The 27027-nt window shown below is 35.9% G+C and overlaps 1 protein-coding gene across 1 annotated transcript in view; it reads right to left on the reverse strand.

Annotated features, from left to right (window-relative positions):
* LOC131586101 (1-phosphatidylinositol 4,5-bisphosphate phosphodiesterase zeta-1-like) overlaps nt 1-26636 on the reverse strand; it is a 45634-nt gene extending 18998 nt beyond the window's left edge. Inside the window, exons 1-8 of the mRNA XM_058852840.1 lie at nt 26482-26636; nt 25401-25551; nt 20804-21038; nt 14102-14303; nt 12394-12538; nt 10395-10550; nt 2946-3173; nt 652-808 (exon numbers count right to left, since the gene is read on the reverse strand). Of these exons, the coding sequence (XP_058708823.1) occupies nt 652-808; nt 2946-3173; nt 10395-10550; nt 12394-12538; nt 14102-14303; nt 20804-21038; nt 25401-25551; nt 26482-26636 (1429 nt within the window). The remainder of the gene's footprint in view (nt 1-651; nt 809-2945; nt 3174-10394; nt 10551-12393; nt 12539-14101; nt 14304-20803; nt 21039-25400; nt 25552-26481) is intronic.
* Nucleotides 26637-27027: the final 391 nt, after the last annotated feature.

Here is a 27027-nt window from a genome sequence, read left to right on the forward strand (position 1 = left end):
CTTCATTGTCATTGTCACTGTCATGCTCGGTGATCTCTGCTTTTAACGCTCCCTCGGGGCTCTCTGCAGGCAGCTGGAGCTCAAACAGCAGAGGCTGCACCAAATGGAGCTGCTCCAGCCCAGAATGGTTTGGATAATTCAGTTTGGCTGGGATGGAAGGTCTGCTCCAGTGGAGCAAGCTGCCTGCTCTGGGGTTTATCCATCCCATTAATGAGGACTCTCTTATCTGCACTTGTCACCAAAGCCAGGCGACTGCCGAGCCAACTCCGCTCAGTTCTCAGCCCAGACATGGGGGTGGGGAGGGAGGTGGTGAAATTTATTCCACGCTTTTTCAAGTTCTGACTGCAATTCCTAAATTACTTGATGCAGAAAACAATGAATCGAAAGGCAGACGTACATTTTTTAGACTGTGTTAATATTTGTTCTTATAAAAATACACGGAATTAAAGCAAAGTTGAATTTCAGTTTTCCTCCCAAAGCCAACAGAAATAAAAATATTATGCAAAGGACATATCTAAAACAGTGTTATACAAAGAACCAAATAAAATCAGACAGCAGGTGTTTCATAAAATTTTAACCCTTCAATGCCTAAGCAGTGAAGCAATCATAGCACCAATGTAACTTTTAACTGATTGACTCCAAAGAAATTACCTGAAGATCTTAAAAGTTTTCGTGCTGCACTCTCTCCAATTGAATTATTTTCATAACACTGCTGATGCTGCAGGGAATGCTCAAAGCTCAGAAACTTCTGAGATTTGGTATAAACCACAAGGTCTGACAATGCAAGGGCAATCTTTCCCTTTCTCACCTAAACATCATCAGATGAATAATGGAATAAAAAAGTCACAATGATGAGTATTTCATTATTATTAATATTAATAATTCAGAGAAACAATCATTTTGGATGCATAAAGCATGAAAAAATATGTCACAGTTAATGAATCTAATAAATATGACCTTTAATAGTGAGATCTGATCTGCTGAGAGAAAATTGAGGTTATTGTGCCCACGTTTATCACAGCAATCATAGGGTGAGTGGAGAAATCCTTCCTAGCAGAATGTTCTTCTCGATAGCTTTACAGTTTTCCTGCTCCTAAGAGTGGTTTGCAAATAATATAATTTTTCATGGCTTTTAATGTTGCTCCTTAAAAATATACCTCCAACTTTCTATTCATAAATATATAAAGTACTAGAAAAGACCAACAGAATAAACTCATCTATAAAATGTAGAATAACAGGAAAATATTACATTGCGCCAAGAAAATTAATCAAAGGCCTATTCCTTTAAGCATTGCCCTGAAGTTAGGAAAACTCTTTTCTTCTTGATTAAGGTTGAAAGTTCTCTCACCAAAATCTTCATTTAGTCTTGCTCAATTACCAAAATAAGCCAAAGTGACTGAAATTTTACCAGGATCTTCTCTCTTACAGAGAAGCACTGTGTGACCACTTCATTTTCCTCAGCATAACTTCTGAGCTAATTGGGGGCAGTAGCCAGCAGAGAGCTGCTGATGCTAATCATGTTTACATTCCATTAAAGCTTTTGAAGGCAAATTCTCATCCCACAAAATAATAGAGATTGCCTGCTCATGGCTCTTAAACTATGCAACGTTCAAGTGCATTAATTATTCTGGGGCTATGTCCCATGAGGACACCAGGAGTCTACTGCCATGGAAATCCTGAAAAATACAACTCTGGAGGCAGGCAAAGCCAGCAGCATCACTGGGGTATCTTGGCTGTGGATTCAAATGCTCTCCCACCCTCCCATAAAGCAATACAGTGGGACATCAAGGCAAATATTCCAACAGAGTGGGACCCTGGAAACCACTTTCTCTTCTGCCTGGGAAACATGAGCAGATCCTTTTTGTTGCTGCTGTTTAAGAGTCTGTGGAATTCATTCTAGTCCGTTACATGGTCCTACAAATATTCTTGAAACCTATTGTCTAGAGAGCTGGTCCTTCCTGGTCAGAGTCCATCCTTCCTCAGAATTTTTCCTTACTATTTCTCCATGTCAGTTGGAATGAGAAAGAAGAAAAAAACTTTCAAATCATATAAAAAAAAAGAGACACTGCTTCTCAGCGAGAGTGCTGGGCTCTGAGGAGCACTGCTGGTTTAGCCACATTCAGGCAATCAGAGCATGATGTGCAAGAGTGACTGGGTACACCAGGTGCTGCCTGACATCCTAAAAAAGCTGAACAAGGCAGTTTCAACCTTGATGAAGCAACAGATTTTCCGTGGTAGAGAATTATAGTTGGTTAAAAAAACTAAGTTCAATTTGACTTTCAAACACCAAATTTTTACACTTTTTTCAGAAATAAAGTTAAGTCTCTGCATGATAAATCTAAAAACACCTCTTCAGCTCCAGGTGCTGAAAAATGTTCCAGCACAACCAGGAATGTGCACCTAATTTAATGCAAAAAAATCCAGAACTGAAGAAAATAGGAGACTTTATCTATCTTAAAAATAGACTGGAAGACCTGGGGAAGAAATGGTTAACTCTGCCTGTTGTCATCAGGTACTGCTGTAAGTGTTCTCTATACATAGTTCCAGGAGAGCCATGGCACCAACAAAACACATCTTAAATCTACTGTGGGACCGAGAGCCTGGGACAAGCACAAGTTTTGAGAGAGGAAAATGTTGAAGTTCAAGATGGGAGCACAGGAAGGGGTTGATTTTGAGTTGGGTACTAAAATGTGGTCCAGTCTGACTTTTCTTATAAGAGTAGGAAAACTCTGAAACCTCGAGCTAAAAAATGTAATTTCCAAATGCACTGATCTTAGTAATTTTAAAGTTTTCTCTTTAAATTTTAAATTAAATTTAAAATATAAATTATTTTAAAATAACTTATTTATAACAACTTTTCAGTTTAGTCTCTATTTTAAGATAATCGAGTTTCTTTAAAAAAAAAAATCTGTGTGTTCTCTATATTCAATTGCAGCAAAAGTTACCTTTGGTTTTTTTTGAGGTGGGGGTGAAAGTCTATGATCCCTTCTTCTTCTGGTGGGACTCCTTGATGGCTGAAGAGGTAACGTGTCATCTGCGTCGTCATCCTCAGACTCAGATTCAGAGTCACTCAGTTCCTCTGTCTCACCACCATATTCAGCATCCATCCTGAGCAGACCTTCCTCAATTGTTCCAACTTTTTTATTTTTTATCAGAACTTTGAATTTTAATGCCTATAGAAAAGAGGTTGAACAATAGTAACTAGAATTACTTAGGTTTTCATCTCTTGGTGTTATTTAACCAATCTTCAAAGTTGTTTATTAAATATAATGATGTGAGGTTGCAAAATGAATTAAAATAGAGTGAGGCAGAAGCCAAAGCCAAAGAAACCAAACAGAATCTGGGGATCAATGTACACAACAGAATGAGCCTATCTAACACCATGACAGGAAAAAAGGCTCTCTTCCTTCCACAGGAACCCAGATGCTGAAACTATGAAAAGATAAAAGTAGAAAGCTAAGTAAGAGCCAAAAGTGATAGCCAGGCAAGACATAGAAGGTATATTTTTTTACTTATTTTTTTACTTCTATTTTAAGCCTAAATGTACTTCTATGTGTATATACACACTTAAAGATGTGTCTGCTATTCATTTGGAATGTTTTCATCTATCACTAAGCCTGCAGGAAATTTGTTATTTGATTAATGCCTTTGTGCATATCTCTCTGGTGTACCAAATGAAAACTTTTGTTTATAACTTGTGTTATTTTACAGTAGAACCTTATGCTGGTCTTACCTGGCCAGGGAAACAAAAGTTTGGTGATTTTGCCTAAGCAGTTTCTCTATTTTTAAATAGACGTGTATCAACCTCCATAATATGTAATGTAAAGGGAGAAAAACATCATTGAATTATATTGATTCTAACAGCATGGCTTTCATCTATGGAACAGAATCCTATGAGTATATATTTCACTTCAATTTACAAAACTATATTAATAGTAAAGCTTCTATTATGCAGCAGTACATCTGTGCACAGGAGCTGTCAGGGAGTAACAGGACTTACTGTCACTCTTGAATAAAGTGATCCACAACAATGTTCTTTGAATTTCCTATGCTCTAGTGGAAAGGAAGATTACACTACTGGGAGTGTGGCGGGAAGAGGGAACAAAAAAATTCACAATAAATGAAAGGTAACTGAAATGCTGTGTTTTAAGGTATCCACGAAGTAAATATGAAAGGTATGGATAACAGAAATATATAAAGCCAAAGTTTTTTAGTAGAAACCAGAGCCATAGGCAAGGATAGAGACATTCCATTTATTTCCATTGCAAGCTCCATTGCTCATAATCCCCCTATCGCTTCAGATCTCGTGTTGGTAGTTTGCCAGGGTGCCAGTGGAATGAGACATCCTATGCCCAATATCTATCAATGCCATGCTGCTGGAAGGTTTGATTAGTCTCTCTGCACTGGTGACTCAGGATAAGGATGCCCTTTAACATTGCCTTCATTTCTTATTAATGCACTCTTTTTTTTATTTTTCTCTGGTATTTTTAGAAGAGTTTTAATATGATTAATGCTACTCATGTTTTTTAAGAGTTCTGAATTTTGCTTTGCATGTTCACATTTCCCAGTATCTAAAAGCAATTCTATCCACTTTTGATCTTGTATTTTGTTATTCATGGGAAGACTTCATTCTACAAATAAAAAAAAATAAAATAAAATAAAAAAAGACCTGGTATACAAGGGAAGAAAAAACTATCTATGGTTACATTACTGCCTCCTATATGCAAACATAACTTTAAGTAAAAAAAGACAATAGTGTGTGTGTGTGTAATGATATAAAAATGGGTCATGATGTCAATCAGTCTCTAAAATTCTGTTTGCGAGCTGTTAGCAAAAACATAAACATCCTGAGGTAGGAGAAGTTTTTTAAGGTTTGCTTTGTTTTCTACAAAGGTAACATTCTAAAATCATGGTTCTTTTCAGAAACAGTTACAAAAATACTCCAGAGAATTTGCTATTTTTTGGCCAGAAGCAAATGACAATAATAGTTACCCCCAATCACTGAAAGTGAAACACAGAGTGAAAAAATGGCATAGGCTTTTGTCTGAACTTCACACATCTTCAAAAAAACTTATAACAAATGTATGGTTACAAATTCAGTGACTGTGTGAAATCTGAGTTCTTTAATTGGTAATCAGCACTGCTAAACATGTGACACCTTTTTCTCTACATGTCCAGGTCTTCTAAGAGAGCTGAAAAGCCTTTTAATGAGCTGAAAGTCTGAGCATTCACTATAACTTCTCCTTTCTAGTTTTATTATGAAAGGCAAAATATGTTAAAAATACATTTGCTGTTTACTTCTATAAAAACTGCAAGCATACTAAAAAATTCAAATATGTAAAACATCATAGGACCTCCCTAGAGCATAGTGGGACTTCAAGACTGGCATAAGCAAAAACCTCAAAGTGCAATCAACTAGAACAAATATTTACATAATTAAATGAACAAAACCTTTTTCTTGTGCATTCTGGTTAATGGGATGTATAACACAAATCAGCTGAAGTAATGCCAAGTTTCCAAGATAAAAATCACAAGCACTTTGGATCAGGCAAACCCACCTATTGATGACTACAATTAATGTGAAAATTCAGTGCCCAGAAATGTAAGGAACAAACCCTGGATTTGAGACAGAAGTATTAAAGACAGAATAGCTTCTCCTGTTTAAATTGAGCTTGTTGTTCTCCCTTCTTCTCTCCTGACCAGCTGTAGGTGCTCAGTTAGAGGAATATCAAGCCTTGAAAATCTTGCTAAGTAACAAAGTTAAAATCTCTTCTGAGTTTTACATAATATTCTATTTCAAGAATGATACTGCTGCCTTAAATACTGATATAGGGTTAAGATACAACACCTCCTGTGAAGTCTGACACAGGGAAAGGTTTTGAGACAATGACAAGATTTGTTAAGTACAACTGTTAAAAAAACCCAACACCAGCTATCTTTAACGAATCACACTTAGTGAAGTGTGAATGGATGTCTTTGTGGCAGCCTTATAAATCACAGTTATCATCTACAGATACTTTATATCAATACTGTATACTTATTATACAGATATTTTTAATCAATACCACCAGCAAGGTCTGAGCTCTAGGCAAACAAATACTAATTATATCAGGAGCAGCATTTTAGCTACCTCATAGCAAGTTTTCCTACAACACATTTACCCAGTGAGAAGCACCCTACCCTGAAAATTCCATTTCTGTGTTGTGCTCTGTAGTAGACTTCAGGTAAGTCTACTTACCTTAAGTCTACTTAAGGATAAATAGCTGTGCTATAGCTGAAACTATATTCTACATGGGCAACTAAATCTCTGCATGCATTGGAAATAAGTCCAGATGATTGCAGAGAAAGATGAGATGGTTACAGGTTGGCTCAGAGTCTTCATTGCACAGATTCCTTACCAAAGTTCAATGGTCCAAGAAGATGCCTTACCAAACAAACCACATGATTTTTATACACCAAATAAGCCATTGACCCAAGACCTACCTGGGTAATGATATAAAATATGGCAATGTCTTGTTTTTAGTTACCTCCTGAAGTTGCTTTACAATGCAAAGAAGCTATTAACAGATAATGACTGTCACATGTTTACCACATTTCTGGGAAAATCATGTTCCCTCAAGAGTGCAATGCCTAAAAATAGTGAAGGAATTAGATGAGTCTTCTGTATGTACTCACTACAGCCTAGAGATTCCTGAAATTTTATGAGAAACAGTATGGATTTTTTTATTATTATTTTTGAGGTCATCACCTAGACATACCACATTCTCTTTTTTTTTTTTTCATATTTTTTGTAAAGAATAGATGCCATAGACTGATCAAAAGGCATAAGAGTGACTAGAAACATTTTGACTTGCTAAGAAACAAAAGTATTTCTGATGCAAAGACTTGGTCAAGACATTTGCATATGTGAATGTGTTGGTCAAAATAAATAGGAATTAATCTCATAAATGAAGCAACAGAATTAGATGTGCTTAATCTTGAATTTCTCACTGAAAACACTCACTGTGTAGAGAAAGCTCTCCTTTTTATACTGAGTAGATAAAGGTGAAGAAAAGTGTGAAGGATGAGTCCTGGCTTATGGAGTTAGCTGGTTTTCCGCATAATAGCAGAATTTAAAATATCCATAGCCCATGAAGTTGTACTGGAGACCTTCTATTGATCTTTCTCAAGGATCTCATTAAACAGATCCTTTTATTTGGACACCACAGGTTTAACAACCATAGGGAAGCCTTGGCAATCCTGGCCAGAAATGCTTCTGAGACATCACAATGCAGTAATTGATCTTGCAGCTGTGTGGTAAACATTAAAGAGAACTTGTAAAATCACAGTAGTTGCCACTTCACTTTCAGTTAATCACACAGCAATATCTCATTCCAACTTTGTGACAGGAAACCTGCAAATAATAAAAGATTCCTAACTATCTGATATATCTATCCTGTCAGCAGTGTAAGGCAGTTCAATGCTCTACAATGCAAAATAATTGAGGAACAAACTTTCATCAAAGCATCAATGTGCTTACATTCTTTTCTGTGTTATATTGGATGCCCACATGCTCCTTTCAATTGCTGTCAGATCTCTTGAGAGGAAGAACACAGCAGGGTAAGTAAAACCTTATCTCTTCTAGCATCCTGATATTTTCTAAGTTCATCTACAAATTGCTGCATAAGGCACTTCATTCCTTCACTTTCTATCAGCACATCACCAGGAGTGCTGGTACAACCAGCAGAGATGTCTGGCGCCCGTCACTGATGTCAAATCTAATTTAATGCAGGACCTGACTCAAAGGACCTGTTATTCCAGTGAAGATTAGAGGGAGTTCATGAAGTCTCTTTAGAAGCACCATGATGGCCAAGACTGGGAGCAGAGAATTGTATCAGGTCTGTCGCTTTGGGTGGCAAAACATCTTCTTGGGAAAGAGATGGGACAGGTGAAGCTTAAAAGCAGCCTCAGTTTCTCATGGGATAAGGTTTGTGGGAAAGAAAGAAGTAGTGCAAAAGTCTTCTCCTTCCTCCATATGTAGAGGAGGAATTGTGTGCTGAGATGCCACAGGATACAGGAATTGCAGGGAATTAATAATATCAATATAGTCAGATGGAAGTGTGAATATATGACTGAAGGCAAAGAATTAAAAAACCTTTAGTCCTGAAATTTTCTGGGGTTTGTTTTTCAGATGAAGCAAGTGTTGGGAAAAGCAGAGAGAGGAAGTGTTCAGTGATCCTCCGCTTTTATTTCCTGCGCCTCCATGTGATTTTCACTTAGAATTACAATGGTAGGAGACATCATTGCAAGGTGGTCCAAGGAACCACCTAAGAGTGGGCGTGTTCCTCATTTTAACCTCCTTCCACACACACACAATCATCTCAGTTGACAAAGGTATAGTTCAAGACCTACTTAAAGAAAGAAGTAGAAGATTGACCATATAAAAGAAAATTATTTCGATGGAAGCCTCCAAAACTCCAAAACCTAAAAGGAACCTGTAATTGTCTAATGTTTCTTTGAAGTGTTTGGAGAAACTATGTGATTTCCCACTTCATGTACCCACAAAATAACCATTCAATTCTGATCTTGAAGGAGCCACTGAGGTGGCTTTTTCCCTTTTCTTGCTAATGCTCCATCTTGAAAAAAGTGGACCAACAACTTATATAGGTAACAGCTTTTTTCTTTTTCACACTAACTGAGGATCCTTCCAACAAAGAGCATTTCAAATTCATCATTTGTGGTTCTGTAACATCTCTTTTGCACAGCTTGAGTAAAGCAGTCTGAAGACTAAATTCAGAATTTGGTTTTCTCAAATGACAATGAATTTACCCAGGCCTTGAAAATGCACAAGGTCCCAAGCTTTAAAGATGTGATGTCACTAAACTCCTTTTTTGGCTCTTCAAAAAGATGCCAGCCAAAGTCAAGCTTATAACTGAATTTACAAATTCAGTCATAGCTACATATTTCCATTGCTAAGTAAAGTCCTACTGACTTTTCTTACATGCATGATCAGAAAACCTAGGAGAAACAGAGAAGATCCTCATTTGTGTTCATTCTCAAGATAATAATTTTCTGAATTAAAACTTTTGTAATCAGGTGACGACAGTGGCGTTATTTAGGTAATCCTTACACCTTGCACAGATGGGAAATATGTCTCACAATACTTTAATATGTTAAAAGCTCAGGAGAATTAATCTCAGCTGACAGCATTTCCATACATAGACCCAGCAATCCATTTTCAGGCAAAACTCTACAGAGCTGACTCATGAAAACTCTAAGCTGTGGAAATATGAAGTATGAACTCCCTGTATCACAGTAACCATATGGTAAGGGACATATATCATAGAAATTAATATTTTTAAGTGTGTGATTCAGTGATTCCATTTCACTGATTTTGTGCTTGCTTCAGAGGACATATGATCCTTGCACATCTCCTACACTGAATCCAGCCGTGATTTGAGAAGCTTTACAACAAGCCCTCCTGTTTGATAGAGTTTAGATTTTTTCCTAATTGAAAAAACAGTTTTCAAGGCTTCAAAATTATGTTGGAAACCATGATGCAAAAAAATATATTGCTACAATAAAAAAAAAAAAGGGTGGAGAAACATGAACATTAAATATTACAACATTGTTATGGAAATATAAGAGTACGGTAATACTTCAGCACATCTTCTTGCACAGATCACTTCAAAAATATTTTTCCTTGACAAATCCTTAAAAAATTATTTTAAACACCTTTTGTGTGTTGTTTTTCCTTATGGCAGTGCTTCCTTCCCACATTTTCATTTGCATTTTTTTAGCTACTGTAAAAACACAAGGAATAAAATATGGCTATACTGGCAACAGCGAGAAGCTGAAATAAGTATTTTGTATGTGTGCACGTATTTGTGCTACAAAAGACTTGAAAAAAGTTTTTGTCCTTGAAAGAAAATTATGTGCAAAGACTGGAACAAAGGAAATGTATTTGTTTTAGTTTGCAATAAAATTTTCAACACCCATCTAATTGCCTTTTCTGACTTCATGTCCCAGGGGTCTCGGGCCATCCGCTGAGAAACGCTGTCTGAGGGAGAAACACACTGAGAAAGAGAATGGCTTTGCAGTAGCAGAGGACCAAAAAAAACCTCCATCATCACTGTTATTGACAAAAAATGTAGGCTCAGGTTTCCATTTCAATAACATGTTTAAATTTCAGGAATTTCCTTCAATTTAAGCAACAAAAAAATAAATCAGCAAATAACAGATGTATTTCCATGTGTTTTTTTGGTGCAGTTTAAATATTTTTGTTACTACCTGAAGTCTATTTCTGACACAGATGTGATCCATAAATTCAGTCCCAGAGGACTGAAAAAAAAAAATAATGAAGAACCCCACCATCATTTCCATTTCTTTCACAGAGAAAAATGAAAACTTATTACCTCAGGAGAAGGCAGTTCAGTCATATCTACTGCACCACCAATTGGTGTAGTGAGAAGTTTGTCACCTAGAATACTTTTCAAGCAGTCTGCCATTACTTCCTGCTGTTTAGGGCTGCAGTGGTTCTCCAGAGACAGTATAACTGGATAGGCAGATGACTGGAAATATAATTTTAGGATTTTATTATTAATAAATAAAAATATGAATAATTGCTTTTCCAAAATATCTTACAAAAGTCCCCTTGGCCATCTGTATTTACATTCATTTTCAAAAACTTCAGAATATAGATCACTTGTTCCAGGTTAGTAACACAATAAAACAGGTAACATTTGTGGAAAAAAGAAAGCACAATTGAAGAAGAAAAAAGAAATGCACCTTCAGAAAGTTAAAACAGAGCTAGACATATATGAAAAAAGGACTGCTTTGTTTTGGTTTTAAAAGCTAAAATCAGATTCTAAAATTAAAATTGAAAGCATAAATCAGAATTAAATGTCTTTTGCTTTAGTTTATGACAGATTTTTTGACTACTTTTCAAATAGTCTATCAAGACTCTGATAGTCTCCCCAAAGCTTGTTCAGAAATTATTTCCTTTACATGAACAAGCTATGGATATTTTTTATTTTTGATAATACCACAAACTTTTCTAGGGACAGTATACACTTTTCTCATCACACTACTCAAGCAAGGGTAATTGAGTAAAAATTAAAGCTAAAAGGTGAAAAAGAGAAAATTAGTAAAAATTAGAGAAGAACTCAAAAGAAATGCATCCATCTAGACTTATAAGTAAATCTCATAAGTTGCCAATAATACTGGTGGATACCAAAAATATAGTCTGAATGAAGTCTTTGCTCAGGCAGAGCCTAAATTGTCAATAAGGAAAACACCATTTTATGTTTTTCCTGTCTTTACATTTGTCTCCTGAGCACTTGCTATTGACTTTTAAGAGAAGAAAAGCTCAGCCTGCATGGACAGCTGGTACCAACCATGACCTGTTGTGATTTTATCATCTCATTGGCACTTGGGCTTGAGAACTGAAGTTTGAATTAGAGTTAAGCACAATATGCTGTGTGTTAGCAAGAAGAGGAAAGTTTTATCCAGTGGGTTTTGAAAAACAGTGGAATAAAATCATGTTTTTAATTTCACTTTTAAAATCAGAGATTAATTAAGTTTTATATAGAAAACAGAAAAAAAACACAGCTTTGATTAACACTGAGAAGGCTATAAATACATATGCATGAAAATCCACATAAATTTATGATCGTGGATGTATATATTCATACACATAATGCTGGCCTGATTCTGAGATTTATCTTAATAGTCATTCAGCACTTCCTTTGAGCAGGAGTTTCACCAGAAGCTTATACAAAAGCCTGAGACGGTGCAAAAACTCTCCAGATTTCAGTGTTTTTCTAGAGATAGGTAAAAGGAACTTTGCTCTGATGGGTCACCTGACCAAAAAACATCAGTAGCTGCTAACATTTATCAGTGTCAACATTCAAAATCAAAAGAGAGGAAATGGAAAACAAAGTCTCAAACTCATCTATTATCTAATATTTTTGTCTATTTTATAAATTCACACAGAGGATACAAGACAGACTCATAGCAGCAGAAGAGTAAGTGACAAAAAAACCTTTAAGGGATATAAAGAAGGAGGAAAACATCAGAAAAAATCTGAACTAGGCCTTCAATATAGATTCAGTCCTTGTTTAAATTATGTCAGGTGAGAATTCCACCTAACAAGCTGAGTGAGATCACCTGAATCCTTTGCACTAAGTTTGGTTTATATTCATTATCAGGAAAAATGATTATGATTCCTTTAACTAGATTTTAAACTACATTAAGAACAAATAGCACAATTGCTCTGCAATTAATTTTTAAAATACCCATTGCTCAGTTGCATTTTTTTACCCTGGAGAATTTACAAGAGCCATGTCCCCACTTAGTTAAAGCCACCATCCCATTCTAACCAACTCATGTATACACACACAGATCTGTACGTACCATAAATGCATACTTGTCAATCACATGAATTACAGAGCGAAATGGAATTTTGCTTGTTAAAGTGTGACCATGATACACAATAGGTTCATTGTTGGTGCCATCCCAGCAGTCAATCTCCAGGCAACGGCATCCTTTTAACAGAGCACTTCAGAAGAACAAGAGAAACAATTTTGCAGCCAAAAGAAAGATAGCAAACTTTTTTATACAAGTTGCTGTGTTTCTAATTACAAGCACAGGGATTAATTACAGAAAAAACACCTCATTTTCACCATAAATAGAAATCCTACAGAATTATATGAGACAGACATATTTTCTGTTTCTGCCTATTTTAGGTGTGTGTTATTTAATAAACTTTATTAGACCTTTAAAGAATATGGGATTACCTGCATTATTTTCCTTAAAAGGCTAAAAATCAAAGATTTCAATTAAGGAATTTTGGAACAAAGGCAAATTGCCACTTAAAATAAAAGAATAAATATTTTCAATGCTATTTTGTGCTACTATTCCAAACTTGCTTAGAATTTTGAGAATCACTATATTTAAAAATCTATAGTACTTGGAGAATCAGGTTGCACTTGGTCTTTACATAAAACAGTTCCTCTCCCCAGACCACATTTCTAAGAGTGCTAAAGTTTCTGAGACACCCTGACTTTACTGCTTTAATCTGAATATGTTAGTGTCATCCCTTAAATTCTTAGGTTTCTAATATTTGACTTGCAACTAACTGAAACATTTCTTATAAACTGTTTTACTTAATTACCAAGCTGTCTTTTACATCCTGCTTTTCACACATTAACAATATGTCAAATATGCCTTTAGCTGATTTTAGCATTTTCCTCACACATATAGGAGATAAAGAGAGAGGGGGTTATACCTTCTTTGCAATTACTTTCAGCAAGGCAGCATTAACATAATGGAATTTTAAATACTGTTAGAAATTCAGTACTGTTTCTGATGGTTGCAAGTCACTAAAGAACATCAAGAGAGCAACCAAAAAAAAAATTACAAAGTGTTCAGATAGATGATGATTCCTGCTGCTTTCTCTTCATTAAAGTAGTACAAATAATTCTGGACACATCTCCTCCTAATTCTTAATACATCCTGCCCTCTCAGTGTTGCATTTACTACACAATTAATTTCTTTCTTCCCTGTCTTGGCAATAAGGCATCCTGGTCATCATCCTCTTGGAGTCACACACTGCACAGGTTCCTCTCCCTGCTGCCTACTTGAATGCCCATGTTTTGTTGTTTTTGTTGTTTCTAACCTGCCCACACCGCAACATGCACTGAACACAGATATCCTTGACACAGACATACTCCAACACACATCTTCTACATTGAACAGATCACAGCTTGCCCAGGAATTTTACATTTCTTTCAGGGAGTTATTTATTTTTTGCATGGCACGTTGAGATTAAAAACTGATTTAATCGTGTACTGTACAATATACTATAGATTCCATTTGCTGCAAGGTTGATTTTCTGAGATGTAAGTGAAAAAAATAGATTGCTTCCAGACTATGAACAGATGGTTTGGCAAATATATTGAAAAGTGTACACACAAAATAAAATACCACTCTCATTTCAACTTGTATCTTTGATGGCTTTGTCCCTTATTTCCAAGTAGGATTGTATGTGACTTAGCATTAATTAAAAAAAAAAAAAAAAAGCCAAAGAAAGTTTAAAATATTAAAAATTATGTCTATATACCTGATATAGCCCCATAAGTGACTGGGTCCCATTAGCTGGTCAGCTATCAAGTAGGTGTTGTGAGAAGATGAAATAAAATAGTCACATAATGGCTGGTTCATATCTTGATAGACGGTCTTGTGCTGGCTTTTAAATATTGAACATTCGTCTGAGTTCAGGTATCTTATAAATCCTTCAAATGACAACTGCCTTTTCTTCCTCACTGCACAAAAACAAAAGGAAAAAAAAATAAATCTCTGTTGTGAAGCCACTCTGATGCACTTTCTGAAATTTTTAATAGCCAATTCTGAACACTGCTAAAGGTTATACAGCACAATGCTTTCCTGCAATTTTAAAATTCATACCAAATGTATAAACAACACAAACATCAGATACGTGTGACTCTGGAGCTGAATTGCTGTGGTTCAAACTTCTGAGAGGAAAAAAATGTGTTTTGACACTTTTATTCTTCTATGGACAGCACTAAGACGAATTTTCAGTAGTCCTAATTAAATATAAATAAAATATTTGTCATTTACTTTGGAAAGTAACATGCCAGACAACGTGTTAAGGGAATCTTCTCTTTTAAAAGAACCAGGATTGTTCTCTAAAAAGTCAGAAATTCTCAATATAATCTTGCAGAAACTATGACTTCTAGCACCAAATGTCTTTGCCAGGGGTGGAAAATTCCAAATAAATATTGATCAAATCATGTTTAGAAATATTTGAAATAAAAATAGCATTGTAACCAAAGAAATAACTGTCTACACAGATGAATTGCAAATCAAGCCTATTACACTACTATATTTATAACAAAATGAACTAATTGAGTCCATACCAGTGATAGTCATCCCATTTGTTTTGGTTTTGACTGATTTAATGGCAAACAGAGCCATTACACTGCCAGCTACTGCTCTCAATGTCATGTTTGTAATGCAGTCATTTTACAAATGATATAATCTCAAAAGTTAGATTTGCTTCAAAATATAGTTTGAATTAGTGAGGGATTTTGCTCAGTTCTTACTCTAAAATAATTTTATTGTCACCGTTAGGCTAGTAGTTAACAATAAGTAAATAATCCAAGATTATTTTATGTTAATAATAGTTTAGAAGTCGATGTATACAAACTTGGGGACTGGAAATACCAGTAGGAAAACCCCCTTTTCTGCCCTGGTAATTCTTACTGCAGCTATAAGAATCAGAATGTACAAGTTAGAATTGCAATTATCCATCTTTGGTGTGTGACAGACTGGAAGTTTTACACCTGGATGAGAATTTACAGAAAATAATTGTTTCTCAATTACACAGGTCTTTGAACTAGAAAACTTGCAATGTTTTACAATGATAAAGAAAAACAGAAGGGCATCCAGACATCAAACATGCATTCACCCAACAACTTATTCCTAACAGAAGTCTTTCTGAAGTTATTCTTCCAGTCTTCCATTGATGAAGAATCCACAGACAACCCAACAAAAGCATTTCAACTGCTAAATAACCTTGTTAGGAAATTTTTCATAATTAGGAAACAGAAATTTACCCTGAAACTTCCTTGCTGTCCAAAATATTTGTTCTGTTTGGTATTATTCCTCTCCTCTTTTTTCACACTTTTTCTCCTATGAACACTGCTTTTGCACTTCCCACTTTCCACTCCTTTCCTCAAAAAAAAATCCAATCCAGGGCATTTTCTGTTTCAGATTTCTGATAATTTTCGTTTTTCTGCTATCCATCTGTACTGTTAATCTTTCATAGGAGAAAACAGGATACTATTTCTTCATGGAATGTCCTGACAAACTGCTACTCACTTTTACCATCTTAGAAGGGTTTACGTATTTATTATTTTCTCCTTTTTTTTTCTAGTCACTGACAGTGACTAGTTCTTTAGATGTTCCCTTTCTAAAACAAATATTACATTTGATCTTTTCCAGTCTTTCAATTCATCATTCATTTCCCCCCTGTTTTCAAAAGTAACCTTTGACTTGTATTAGTCAAGCTTGTTACAATTTTCTAAGAACTTGGATTTGTCAACCTGTCTTCACTGACCTGATTACATCATTTAAGAAGGTCCTACCCTGTTCCATCCATATTTTTGACTATCTTACTCAGATTAATAATATTAATAATATTACAGAACCGACTGTACTTATTGCATCGGGAATTTCTTTGGTCTTCTTTTAGCTGAGAGATTTGCAGGATGACTTCTTGCAGCCTTGATGACTCTTGAAAAGTGAATCCTATAGATTTATCCACATGCACGTGGTATATTGTTCTATACTTGTAACAACTGGATTAAATTTCTACTGTCTGGATCTTTAAAAAACATTTTGAATTTTTTCACATTACTCAAAACAGAATACACTCATCCTGTATGTTTTGCCTCTAATGAATTACATGAGCTGTCTGGATTTCATTTTGGATTATTTTATTTTTCATGGTCTATAGATTTCTCTGAGCAATTACAAGTAGAGCTAGTAACTATTTGTGTGTGTGTGTGTGTACATCTTTTATGTTCTACCTTTTCTGCATTTATTTATTAAATTAGTGAAAAAATACTGGCTTTTCAGTCTTGCTTTTTTTCTGAATTATTTATGATGTTTTCCTGGCTGTTCTTGTCATCGACAAAAGTTAACTGCAATATTCTCAAGAGAAATTAATGTTCAAGCAAATATGCTAATGACCATAATCCCCAAAAAATGAACATCTAACATTGTTTTGTTAGTCAAGATGTAAGCTCATAGACTTCAGTAAAACATTCAGCTCATGTCTCCAATCAACAGACTAAAAATCTTTGTATTTTTACAGAGCTTACATTTCTGAGGAATAGCCCAGCCATGCTATTTTCTGACCACTTACAGACATTTTCTGCTTCTACATTAAAGGAAATGGGAATTCATCTCCATAACTATTCCACAGTGAAAAGACTTTCATCAAGACCTTACATTTCTCCCCTGGAGGAACCTCAGTCTTTTTCTCCATTAGGACCTTTTAGCAGTAGTTAGTGTGCACACACATATCCATTTGTTGTAGAAAGGGAAGGCAAGAAAAGATTTCTGCCTTCTCCTTGCCTCTTTTTGTTCACAAAGTTCAATGATTTCTTTTGTCTTGCCCTCCTCTTTTGGATAGTGTACAATTCATTTTATTAACAATATTCCTTTATATTGTTTGGGGTTTTTTTAAATCTGATTTAAGATAAAATTATTTTTCTCATTCCTCCTGTTAGGGTAAACTCCAGCTCTGCCATATATACAAATACTGTCATATCAGAGAGGAATTATGGATATTTGAACCTGGGTATTTGAAAAACTTGGATTACATTATACATTATTTTCAGAGTTTATTACATTCCATTTTTCTTATTTACCTTGGAATTTCTTTGAAAATGTTTCTCTTCAGAAAGAAAAAATGGAAAACTATCACAAGATGTTTGTTGCCCTGAAGGCCTTTAGAGTACCCACAATGAGGCAGACAAAACAAGCAAGAAATCACTCTGCACTGGCCAGAGCCTCCTGCAAGACCCATTTCCTCCTGAAGGGACTGAGTACAACCTGCAGCCCTGCCAGGGTCTGGGAGAGGTGTCTGGACTGAAATAGAGACTCAGGAGTGGGGAGGAGAAGAGCCTGAACGGAATGTGAGACTAGGAAATGTGGAGAGAGAGATGTTTCCCATGTTTTTAAATGTATGTGAGTGCTCTTTGCTTCCAGAGAGCTAAATGAGTAATTAAATGTCTATGGTACTTGGGACAGAGAGAGTGGAGTGGGTACAGATACATTTGCTGGGAATTTTAGGGGTGAACTCATGAGAAATACTTGCAATCACAGACAAGGGTTTTACTCTGCTATAATGGAAGGAGGAATCTTTCAGTCATTAAAAGGCAGAAACATCATCAGATGGAATTTCATACTATGAAATTTGACTACATCAGTATGAAACATTCATGCTCTAAGGGAACAGTAAAGAGAGAAGTATTTCCTTGACTAAAGTTATAATACACTTAATTCTTTTCTAGTCTCAGTTTATATTCTAGGGAGGCTTTTTCTCCCTTACCCACACTTACAGCTGGTGCATGCTGGAATAAAGTATCTATCTGAACAGCAGTTCAGTTTTCTAAGGGTTTATATCTCATAATCACCTTGTCTTGATTTTTTTCCCTGAGACTAGACCTTTACACATCTTTTCATAATCTGATATATTGTGTCTCTCAAATCCAGCCACAGCCATTGTCTTAGTTGAGATTTTTAAGCCATCTTTCTTACTTCACATGATTTTTTATGAAATCTGTGGGAGTTTGGCAGAGATGTCTCCTTTATTAAGTTTGATTTACCTTGGCCAATGGGATCAAATGCTCTCTTCTGTAAATTTGTGCTCTACATTCAGCTCTGTCTCACATACATCAAAAATCCAAAAAAAACCTTCACGACTGTGTGCACTAGGAATAAACTGCGAATGTTTTTTTTTTGCTTCACAAATACATTCTGGATTACTCAAAGTCCTTGTCTGACAGATGCACCAGGCTTATATTGTTATTTACAAAGCAATCTGTTTTTTTTAAGACAGGATTGCATTTTTGCCCTGTTTTTGTATTGCCTAGCAGGAAAATAGGCAGGAATAGAGTCCTTGAATGGCTCTACATTGTAAATAATACTGGGATGCACTTTCTTATCCTCACTGTGCCTCTAATCCTATCCATGTAAATGAGCAGAATTTTTTTTAAAAAAGACATATATACCAAGCTTAAAAAAAAATTATTTAGTTAGCATGTTTTCTTTAATCTCATTTAATGAGTTGAGTCTTCTATTCAAAGCTAATAGTAAAACGGGAAGATAATGGAATGTTTGGGAAGAATAAAACTCTCATTGGGGTGCTAGTAAGACACAACTGTCAGGTGTGAATCACATATTTTGTGATCAATTCCATAGAAATGGCTCTTTCTACCAAAAATGCAAGGTTTTAGCGCACACGTGAAAAAACCTGTTAGTGTAGTATTTTGACATTGGGCATCTAAATTGTATAACAAGAATGAAAGATTAGTTTATTCCATACTGTCCTGAGCTAGCTACAGTACCTACAGAGAATAAATTCAAAGTTATCTGGCTCAATAGCTTTGAAAATCTCTCTGCAGAAATGTTAGGGATGCACTGGATGCTATAAATGGATTTATTTAAATTAGATGTAAAATGTAGTCATTGTTTTCATCCTAATCTTGACATAGCAGTGCTATCACATTTATGAGAGAATGGTCATTCCTATTAGCAAACCTGTCAATCAAATGTCAAAGCCTGGCCTTTTCCCTTTTTGTAAGACACAGGGAGGGCAAGGGTGACAGATGAGTCCAACAGATCATCCTGATGAATAATGTTCTGTAGCAAATTCAGAACGACACTTACACAAAATGGTCTATCACAATACCATATGAATCATCTCTCATGTCAATCATAACTGGAACTTTTCAATAAATATGTTTGAGTGGGAGTATGAATTCACTCAAAGGAGCATGAACAATACAGAGGTTATTTTGTTCAGCGAGATTATTTCCAATAACAAGACAAACAAATTTATCACAGGTGAAGAAACAAACAAGAATTTGTCTCAGCATCTGAAATTTCAACCAGACATTAAATTCAACCTATAGAAACTTCAGTTGATATTTATAAAGGTGTTTTCTAATGGACTGAAGATTATTCATTGTTTAACTGTGCTATAGATTTGAACTTTCCCATCAAAACAGGTAACACAAAATAAAAGGAACCTTTTAAGCTGGTAATTTGAACAATTAGTAAACATTAGCTCCTCTGAAAGAGCAGAATATGTTTAATAAAATACAGTTAAATTTGAAAGGCAGCCTTAAAGAGTAAAGGCATAAGGAGTCACATGTTTTTATTACTGGACAGTAAGTGCCTCTAAATGAAACACCCAATGTTCTTCTGTTTCTCATTGAAAAAGTGGCATTTTCCATTTTCTTCTTCCACCACAGGTCAGCATAGAAAATCCAGTGCTATTATCCCAGAAGAAATATTTTCCCCTAGGGTTTGTTTTTCTTAACCACTTATCAATTCCACCCGTTTTCAACGACTGGGAACCAAGGAAACGAAAGAATTGAACATATTCCACTGAATAAAGTAACAGCTTGCAGCAAAATGCAGTTCTATCCTTTTCCTAGCTGTAAATTTTGCCACAAGTTGAAATCAGTGACGCTCAGCAGAAGTGTTACACCCCAACTTGAGGCACCTTTAAATAGGTGAAGAACATGTTACAGATTTATGAAGCCCTCCTCATCTCAGCATTCTAGTGATTCACAAAAGGTGACCAGGCACCTACAAAAATTTTCCACAGTGCCCCTGCAAGGAAGTCAGAAGGACATAAAAGTCTTGTCTGAGGCCTTGAATTTTCACTAAGTGACTCAAGGGAGAGAAGACAGTGTAACGAGCAGAGAAGAAAAATGGCAGATATGGACTTTAAGAAAAACAAATTGAAAATGGTTTGTAATGAGATGAAGAACAGAATTTGTAGAAGGACTAGAAATAAAAAGATAAAGAAATGACAGAAAAAAGAACAGAGCAGAGAAAGGAGGGCACCATAAAAAGAAATTAAAACACAGGAAGAAAACATAATAAATAGATGAAAAGACATGCTTTTAAAGAAAGAAATATATGAGGTTTAGGACAACACAGTCATTGAGAGAAGCACGAGAAATAAGAGCTAGATATCAAATAGTTAAACTGTACATACCTTCATCAATGGGTTCATACTTCATAATAATTTCTAAGGCAGTTGTTTCATTAGCTTCAGTTTGAAATTGTTCTTTTATAAGAAATTTAAGGAGCTGGCTGTCAGGTAGAATTTTGCCATCTGTCGAGTAAGCCTTGAATAGTTCTTCAAACTCAAGCCTGTGTACAAGAGCTCGATAAATTGCTCTGAAGTCGTCCATGCTAATAATATTTCCTGACTGTTTGTCAATAGTTTTCTGAGGGAAAAAAGCAAGCAAAATTTATTAAAAAAAAAAAAAGAAATTAATGAAACAACATGCAATTATACAAATTATGCACCAAACACTCTTTTATAACTGACCATAAGAGTGAGCATCATAGAAGAATCCTCAGGCAACAGTGACTACAATCAGATTACACTCCTCAACTTTTAGATGACACTTTGTGTGCTACAAATATTTTATGTAAAGTAAAATGGACCATATGACACAATTAGCATCTAAATAAGTGCAATAAATTTAGATTTAATGCATTTTTAATATTCAAACACATTGTTGAAAATCTTTAAAATGCTATGCATTAAAATAAATGTGCAGCATAAAACTTATCAAGTGGAAAATATATTTAGTATAATACCTCTCCAACAGCTATTTACACCATATTGTAAATACTGTCAGTCAAATTTGCACACAAAATCAGCAACCAGTAATCTTAAAAATGAAATAAGGATGACCAAATTACCAAGAAATACAACCCTTTCAACACTTCAATAAACGAAGTTTATTGTTTCACAACAAAACAATATTCAAGTTTGAAGACAAGATATTTTGTAAGAACCTATGACACCATGTTCTAATCTTAACAAGCCAGAATGTTTAACTTAGATTAATTATTCACACTTTCAGAATTCTTGAATTGTAAGCTTGTTTTCATACAGCTTACAGAATGTTAGCATAGTAATTAATTTATGTGTTTCAGTATAAAAGTCACTAGAAAAGTTAAAAGGCCACAAAAGAATTTGAGAAGAATAATGCTTTTTTACCATTTCTGCTTTTTACATTTTTCACAGGTTTAACAATTCTATTTTTCCTTTAAAATTTTCTACTTAAAATAAGTAACTGCATATATATATAAATAAGCATAGAAATAAATATATGTCTTGCATATATATAAACATAATATATAAAAACATAAATATAATATATATAATATATAAATATAAATTGCATTTCTATATAAATATAAATATAAATATAAATATAAATATAAATATAAATATAAATATAAATATAAATATAAATATAAATATAAATATAAATATAAATTTATTAAAACATTAATATAATATAATATAATATAATATAATATAATATAATATAATATAATATAATATAATATAATATAATATAATATAATATAATATAATATAATATAATATAACCATAATAAGATATAATATGTAATACGTATATTAAGATATAATAGCATATATATAATAATATATAACATATATTCTATTATATAAACTATATACTATATACTACATATATTAATATTATTTATTAATATATAATATAAAATATAGTATATGCTATATGCTGTATATTGTATATATGTTATATATTAGTTAATTATGTACTGATTAATTAATTAATATCAATATAGAAATATAAATGTTTCTAACATTTTAGCCTGATTTTTGCTTAAAACCTGCCAAATCAAGAGAAATCTTCTGACAAAATTGCTCACAAAAACCACAAATGGCAATCCACTGCCTCAGTGATTATGACTGTAAACTGATGAAAATTCTCAGTTGTTGGCTCCTTAAACTGAGATGCCAAAGACACCACGTTCCAGCATCCAAACATCCAAACATGGCCCTTACTATGGCTGCTTTGGCTTCCACAGAAATGTCTAGAAGCAGGAAATTGCTTACTTGAGCTCTGGCTGCTCTTTGATCAAGAGATTGGATTACTGCTAAATTAGATTGGTTTTGAAGCCATACCATGAAAGCCAAAAGTTTAAAGATCTGGTGCCAGTTCCTTCCTATGCAGTAAAGTTCTTTCTGCACTTCTGAATAAGTACAATAGGAGTAAAAATATATTAAATAACTGAAACGAGTACAAAATTAAATTTCATGAGGAGTTCTAGTGAAAAAATCTTACAAATGAGTACTTCAGTGTTTGCTTTGAGTTTGCAAAAGAGAATAATAATGATCATTATTAACAGAAATCACCAGCAAGAAAATATTTCTGTACAAATGCTAATTATACACATTTCATTACTGCTGAGAAATTCCCCATCTAAGGTTGATTTCTTCCATCCAATTTTTAATGTTCTTAACAGTGCTGCAAATTTGCTTATAACCATTAAGCAGGAAAAGAAAATACCAACTTCTTTTGAAAATAAACAGTCTATCAGGACTTGGAGGATGTTCACTTAGTTACTGGCACAAAGAGAAGCTGGACAAAAAAGTAAAGTTTCTATTTTAGCTGCCTCCTGGTGAAATACAGGCAATAATACTACACAAAAGAACTCTTCAAATTAAAGTGATAAAAATCATGTCACTATAAAAAGATATTGTAAATTTTTGGGGTAGATTTTTATCATTCCTATTTTTATTAATGCACATCAAATTTTTGCTGTTCAGAAAAAGAAGAGACAAAGTCTTGAGAGAAATTAGATGAAAATTTATTATTCCTTAAAACCTTAATGTTCATAATTCTGATACTGCTCAAAAGAGTATTACAGTAAAATAAGCTCAAAGAGAACAGAGAAGAAAAAAGCTGATTATTCCTTAAAATTAGCTTTCTATAAAATGTATTTTGCTATGTATAACCATTAGATTAACTGCTGATGTGCAGTTAATTACAAAGATGTCAGTAACATCCAGAATGCTTTGGATTTTTACATATTGTTTCGCTGATGAAATATTTGAACCCCTCAAACTACTGAACCCCTGTAAATCTTTCTCAAATAGCATAGGGCACCTAACAGTACTGCTATAAATAACTAGATCAGGCTATTGGGTATAATATGTTGTTAAATACAACTAGATCAGACTTCTTCTTTGCAGGTCACTTCCCTCAAATCTCCTTTTCTCTTCCCACAGCTGACCATCTCTCACATTCCTGCCAGAAACTAAAGTAGGGGGAAGATAGAGGAAACCACAAGAAATATTTTTAAGTTCTCAAGAGATCCTCTAGCTTTGAAACTTTCTCCATGCAGTGAAAGTTCAAAAAACCACAGGAAGCCTCTTCAGCCAGGGTTGAGCTCATGCTGCTGGTTCTACCTTGGTTTGAGAAGGCAAACAATGAGAGAGGAAGACAGGGTGAGGAAAGCTTAGTGCCTTCCTTCTTATGACCTTTCTGACTTGCCATAGTTAATTGTCTCTGCCAAATCAGGACAAAATTTGCCAGCTGGTTGCAACATTCTCAAAAGAATCATATCTATAAAGGTGAAAGTAAGTAAATATACATGTATTTATATAAATAAATATATATATATTTATATATATATACACACTTGTTTTCATTCCCTTAGGGAAAAAGCATTACCAGACAGATGGGGTTTTTTGGGGGGGAAATGATGTAAAGGGAAAATCTTAGATATTTTGAGTCATTACATGAAGAAAATATGTATCCAGTACTCATTTGTTAGTATTTGCTCACTGAGACAAGATCTGCTTGGCAGTAGTTTGCTTGCCTACACTAAATGAACTTAAGTCCAGCTTCTAGCTGTATCATGTCATCTTCACAGAAATATCTTTAAAACTGCCACCTCTCAAGGCCAAATCCATTCCCAGGGAGTTAGAGAGCGATTCCCATCCATTCAGGCACACCTCTTAAATATTACAGGAGAGGTATAGTGGAGAAAGGAATGAATGTGTGCTGGATCTAAAGCCTGGACAGCTCAGAGAAATCCCAATTGTCCTCCTGGAAAGAGGATTTTGAGAAGATTGCTCTCATGGCTCTGTCCAGAATCAGACAGACATGTCTGGGCTCATTAGCTTGACCAGAGAAGCTGAATAGGATGAAACCAGAATGCTTTAACTTTTCTCAAGCGCAGACATGTTACAAAAAAAACCCTGGGAATCCAAACCAACATATTTTCCATCTTACACTAATTTGTTGTGGAGAAAAGACAGAGTTATGTGGGTGTCAGTCTCTCCGAGTAACAAGCAGTAGGACAAGCAGGAGTGGACTCAAGTTGTGCCAGGCTATTAGGAAAAATTTCTTCACTGAAAGTGTTGTCAAGCATTGGAACAGGCTGTCCAGGGAAGTGTCTGCGTCACCATTCCTTGAAAGTACTTAAATGCTTGCAGATGTGGTGCTTAGGGACAAGTTGCAGAGGTGGACTTTTCAATGTATTAATGGTTGGACTCAGTGATCTTAGAGATACCTTCCAATCTAAAGGCTCATGATTCAAATTCAAACCCTGGGTTATCTATTTTACACAGACATGAAAGACCTGGAGGAGGAAAATTCTTTGCTGATTTTGCACACCACACTAGCTTGAAATACATTTCCCAAAAAATTAACTTGAAAAAAATCAGCAAACATATGATGTGTGTAACTGAACTTCTAAACCATTCATTGCTTAATGTACATACACCTTACCTTGAAAATATGTTTTAAATGGTCTTCATCAAATTTTATTTGCATTTTTTCAAGCAGCCTCCTGCAGCCCTCTAAATCAACATTCCCATTCATGAAATCATTCTGAATTGTATTCCAAAACCACGTATGAGACGTCAGGTTAAGGAAGATTCTGGCCAATTAAATTGCCTTTTAATGGAGGGGATGAGGGGGAAAAGTTTAATTTCATTAAACCTAAGAAGATTGTGCTTCCCTTTCTTCATACTCTAGAACATCCTTGCATTCTGCCCTCTGAGAATGCAGCAGGCCCCAAGGTGTGCAGGAAGAGATTTCTGCTCTGTCCTCAAAGTCCCAGAGAGCAGTGACAGAAGGGCCGAAGGGAGGGTGTGATCAAGGGGTGGTCAGGGTGCAAAAAGGGCTGCAGTGAGAGGAGGGAAACGTGGGGAAGCCGAGGGGATTCAGCAGGCTCAGGGAATGGTGGGGAGTGCCAAGAAACACCAGGGAACGAGTGCTCCCAGCACTGTGCCCACCCAAACATTATCAACCGGCCCTGGCTGACAGGACTGGCTGCCCCAGGCCCTCCAGGGCATCCCCTGTGTGCCCAGGCCTGAGGGGAAAGGGCCATGTCAGGGGCATCCCAATGGCAGCTGTCACAGGGCAGGGAGAGCAGAGGAAGAGGAGAAGGTAGAAGAAGAAAAGGATATCTGTTCTCATCCATGGTGGCTGTGCACCGCCTGCTCCAGGCCCCTCACTGCAGTGGCATAGCCGAGATCTCACTTGGGCTCACAGTGGGCTCCTCATGCCACTGTGACCTGACAGAATGGCATGGAATGTTCACTCCCCCATCCTTCCAGTGTCGCTCCAGTGTTGCTCTGGTGATGTCACAAACTGCAGGCGCCCAGCACAGGCCCCTTCCTGCCCCCGCTCCACCACCCTGCCACCATCCTGTGCCTTTTCCTTCCAGCACAAAGTGTCCCCAGGCCCTGCCCCTGTCTCCCACCCATTGCTCCACCACCCTGCCACCATCCTGTGCCTTTTCCTTCCAGCACAAAGTGTCTCCAGGCCCTGCCCGTCTCCCACCCTTAGGATATCCCACACCCACAGCACGTGTGCTGGCAGGAGCTGTGTGGGGCAGAGCAGGCCTTTTGCAGCCAGCCGTGCCAATGTCCTCCAGGGGAGCTTGGCCAGCTTGGCCGAGGTCTCTCTGTCCCGGTCCGAGGTGACAAGCTGGTGAGGCAGAGGCTGCCAGCACAACATCTTCCCCCAGATAACCAGGAGCACTGTGCTACCAACCCACTGCAGAGACCTGGGGGGAAATCCCTTCTTTGGGCCTTGGGGAACCAGCTGGCTTCACGGCACAGGGTGATGGTGGATGTTGAGAGTTGTGGGATGCCACCCCAAAGTGCTGGGAGGCCACCCAAGCTCCCACTTTCCTGCTGGGAACTTCTCTGTCCTCAAAACCAGCCTGGGCAAGAGCAGCTGTCCATGTCCTGCTTTGAGGCACACCAGTATCAGCCTTCAAATCACTGGGACAGCCCTTGGAAATCAGGCTGGACTTACACCCTGACTCCATTTCCCACTCGTTTTACAGGAATTCTTCCCCAGGCAAACTGCTTCGAAGTTGCCAGCTTCCGTGTAGCTGTCAGCA

The sequence above is a fragment of the Poecile atricapillus genome, chromosome 18, assembly GCF_030490865.1.
Source record: "Poecile atricapillus isolate bPoeAtr1 chromosome 18, bPoeAtr1.hap1, whole genome shotgun sequence".
Taxonomy (NCBI): Eukaryota; Metazoa; Chordata; class Aves; order Passeriformes; family Paridae; genus Poecile; species Poecile atricapillus.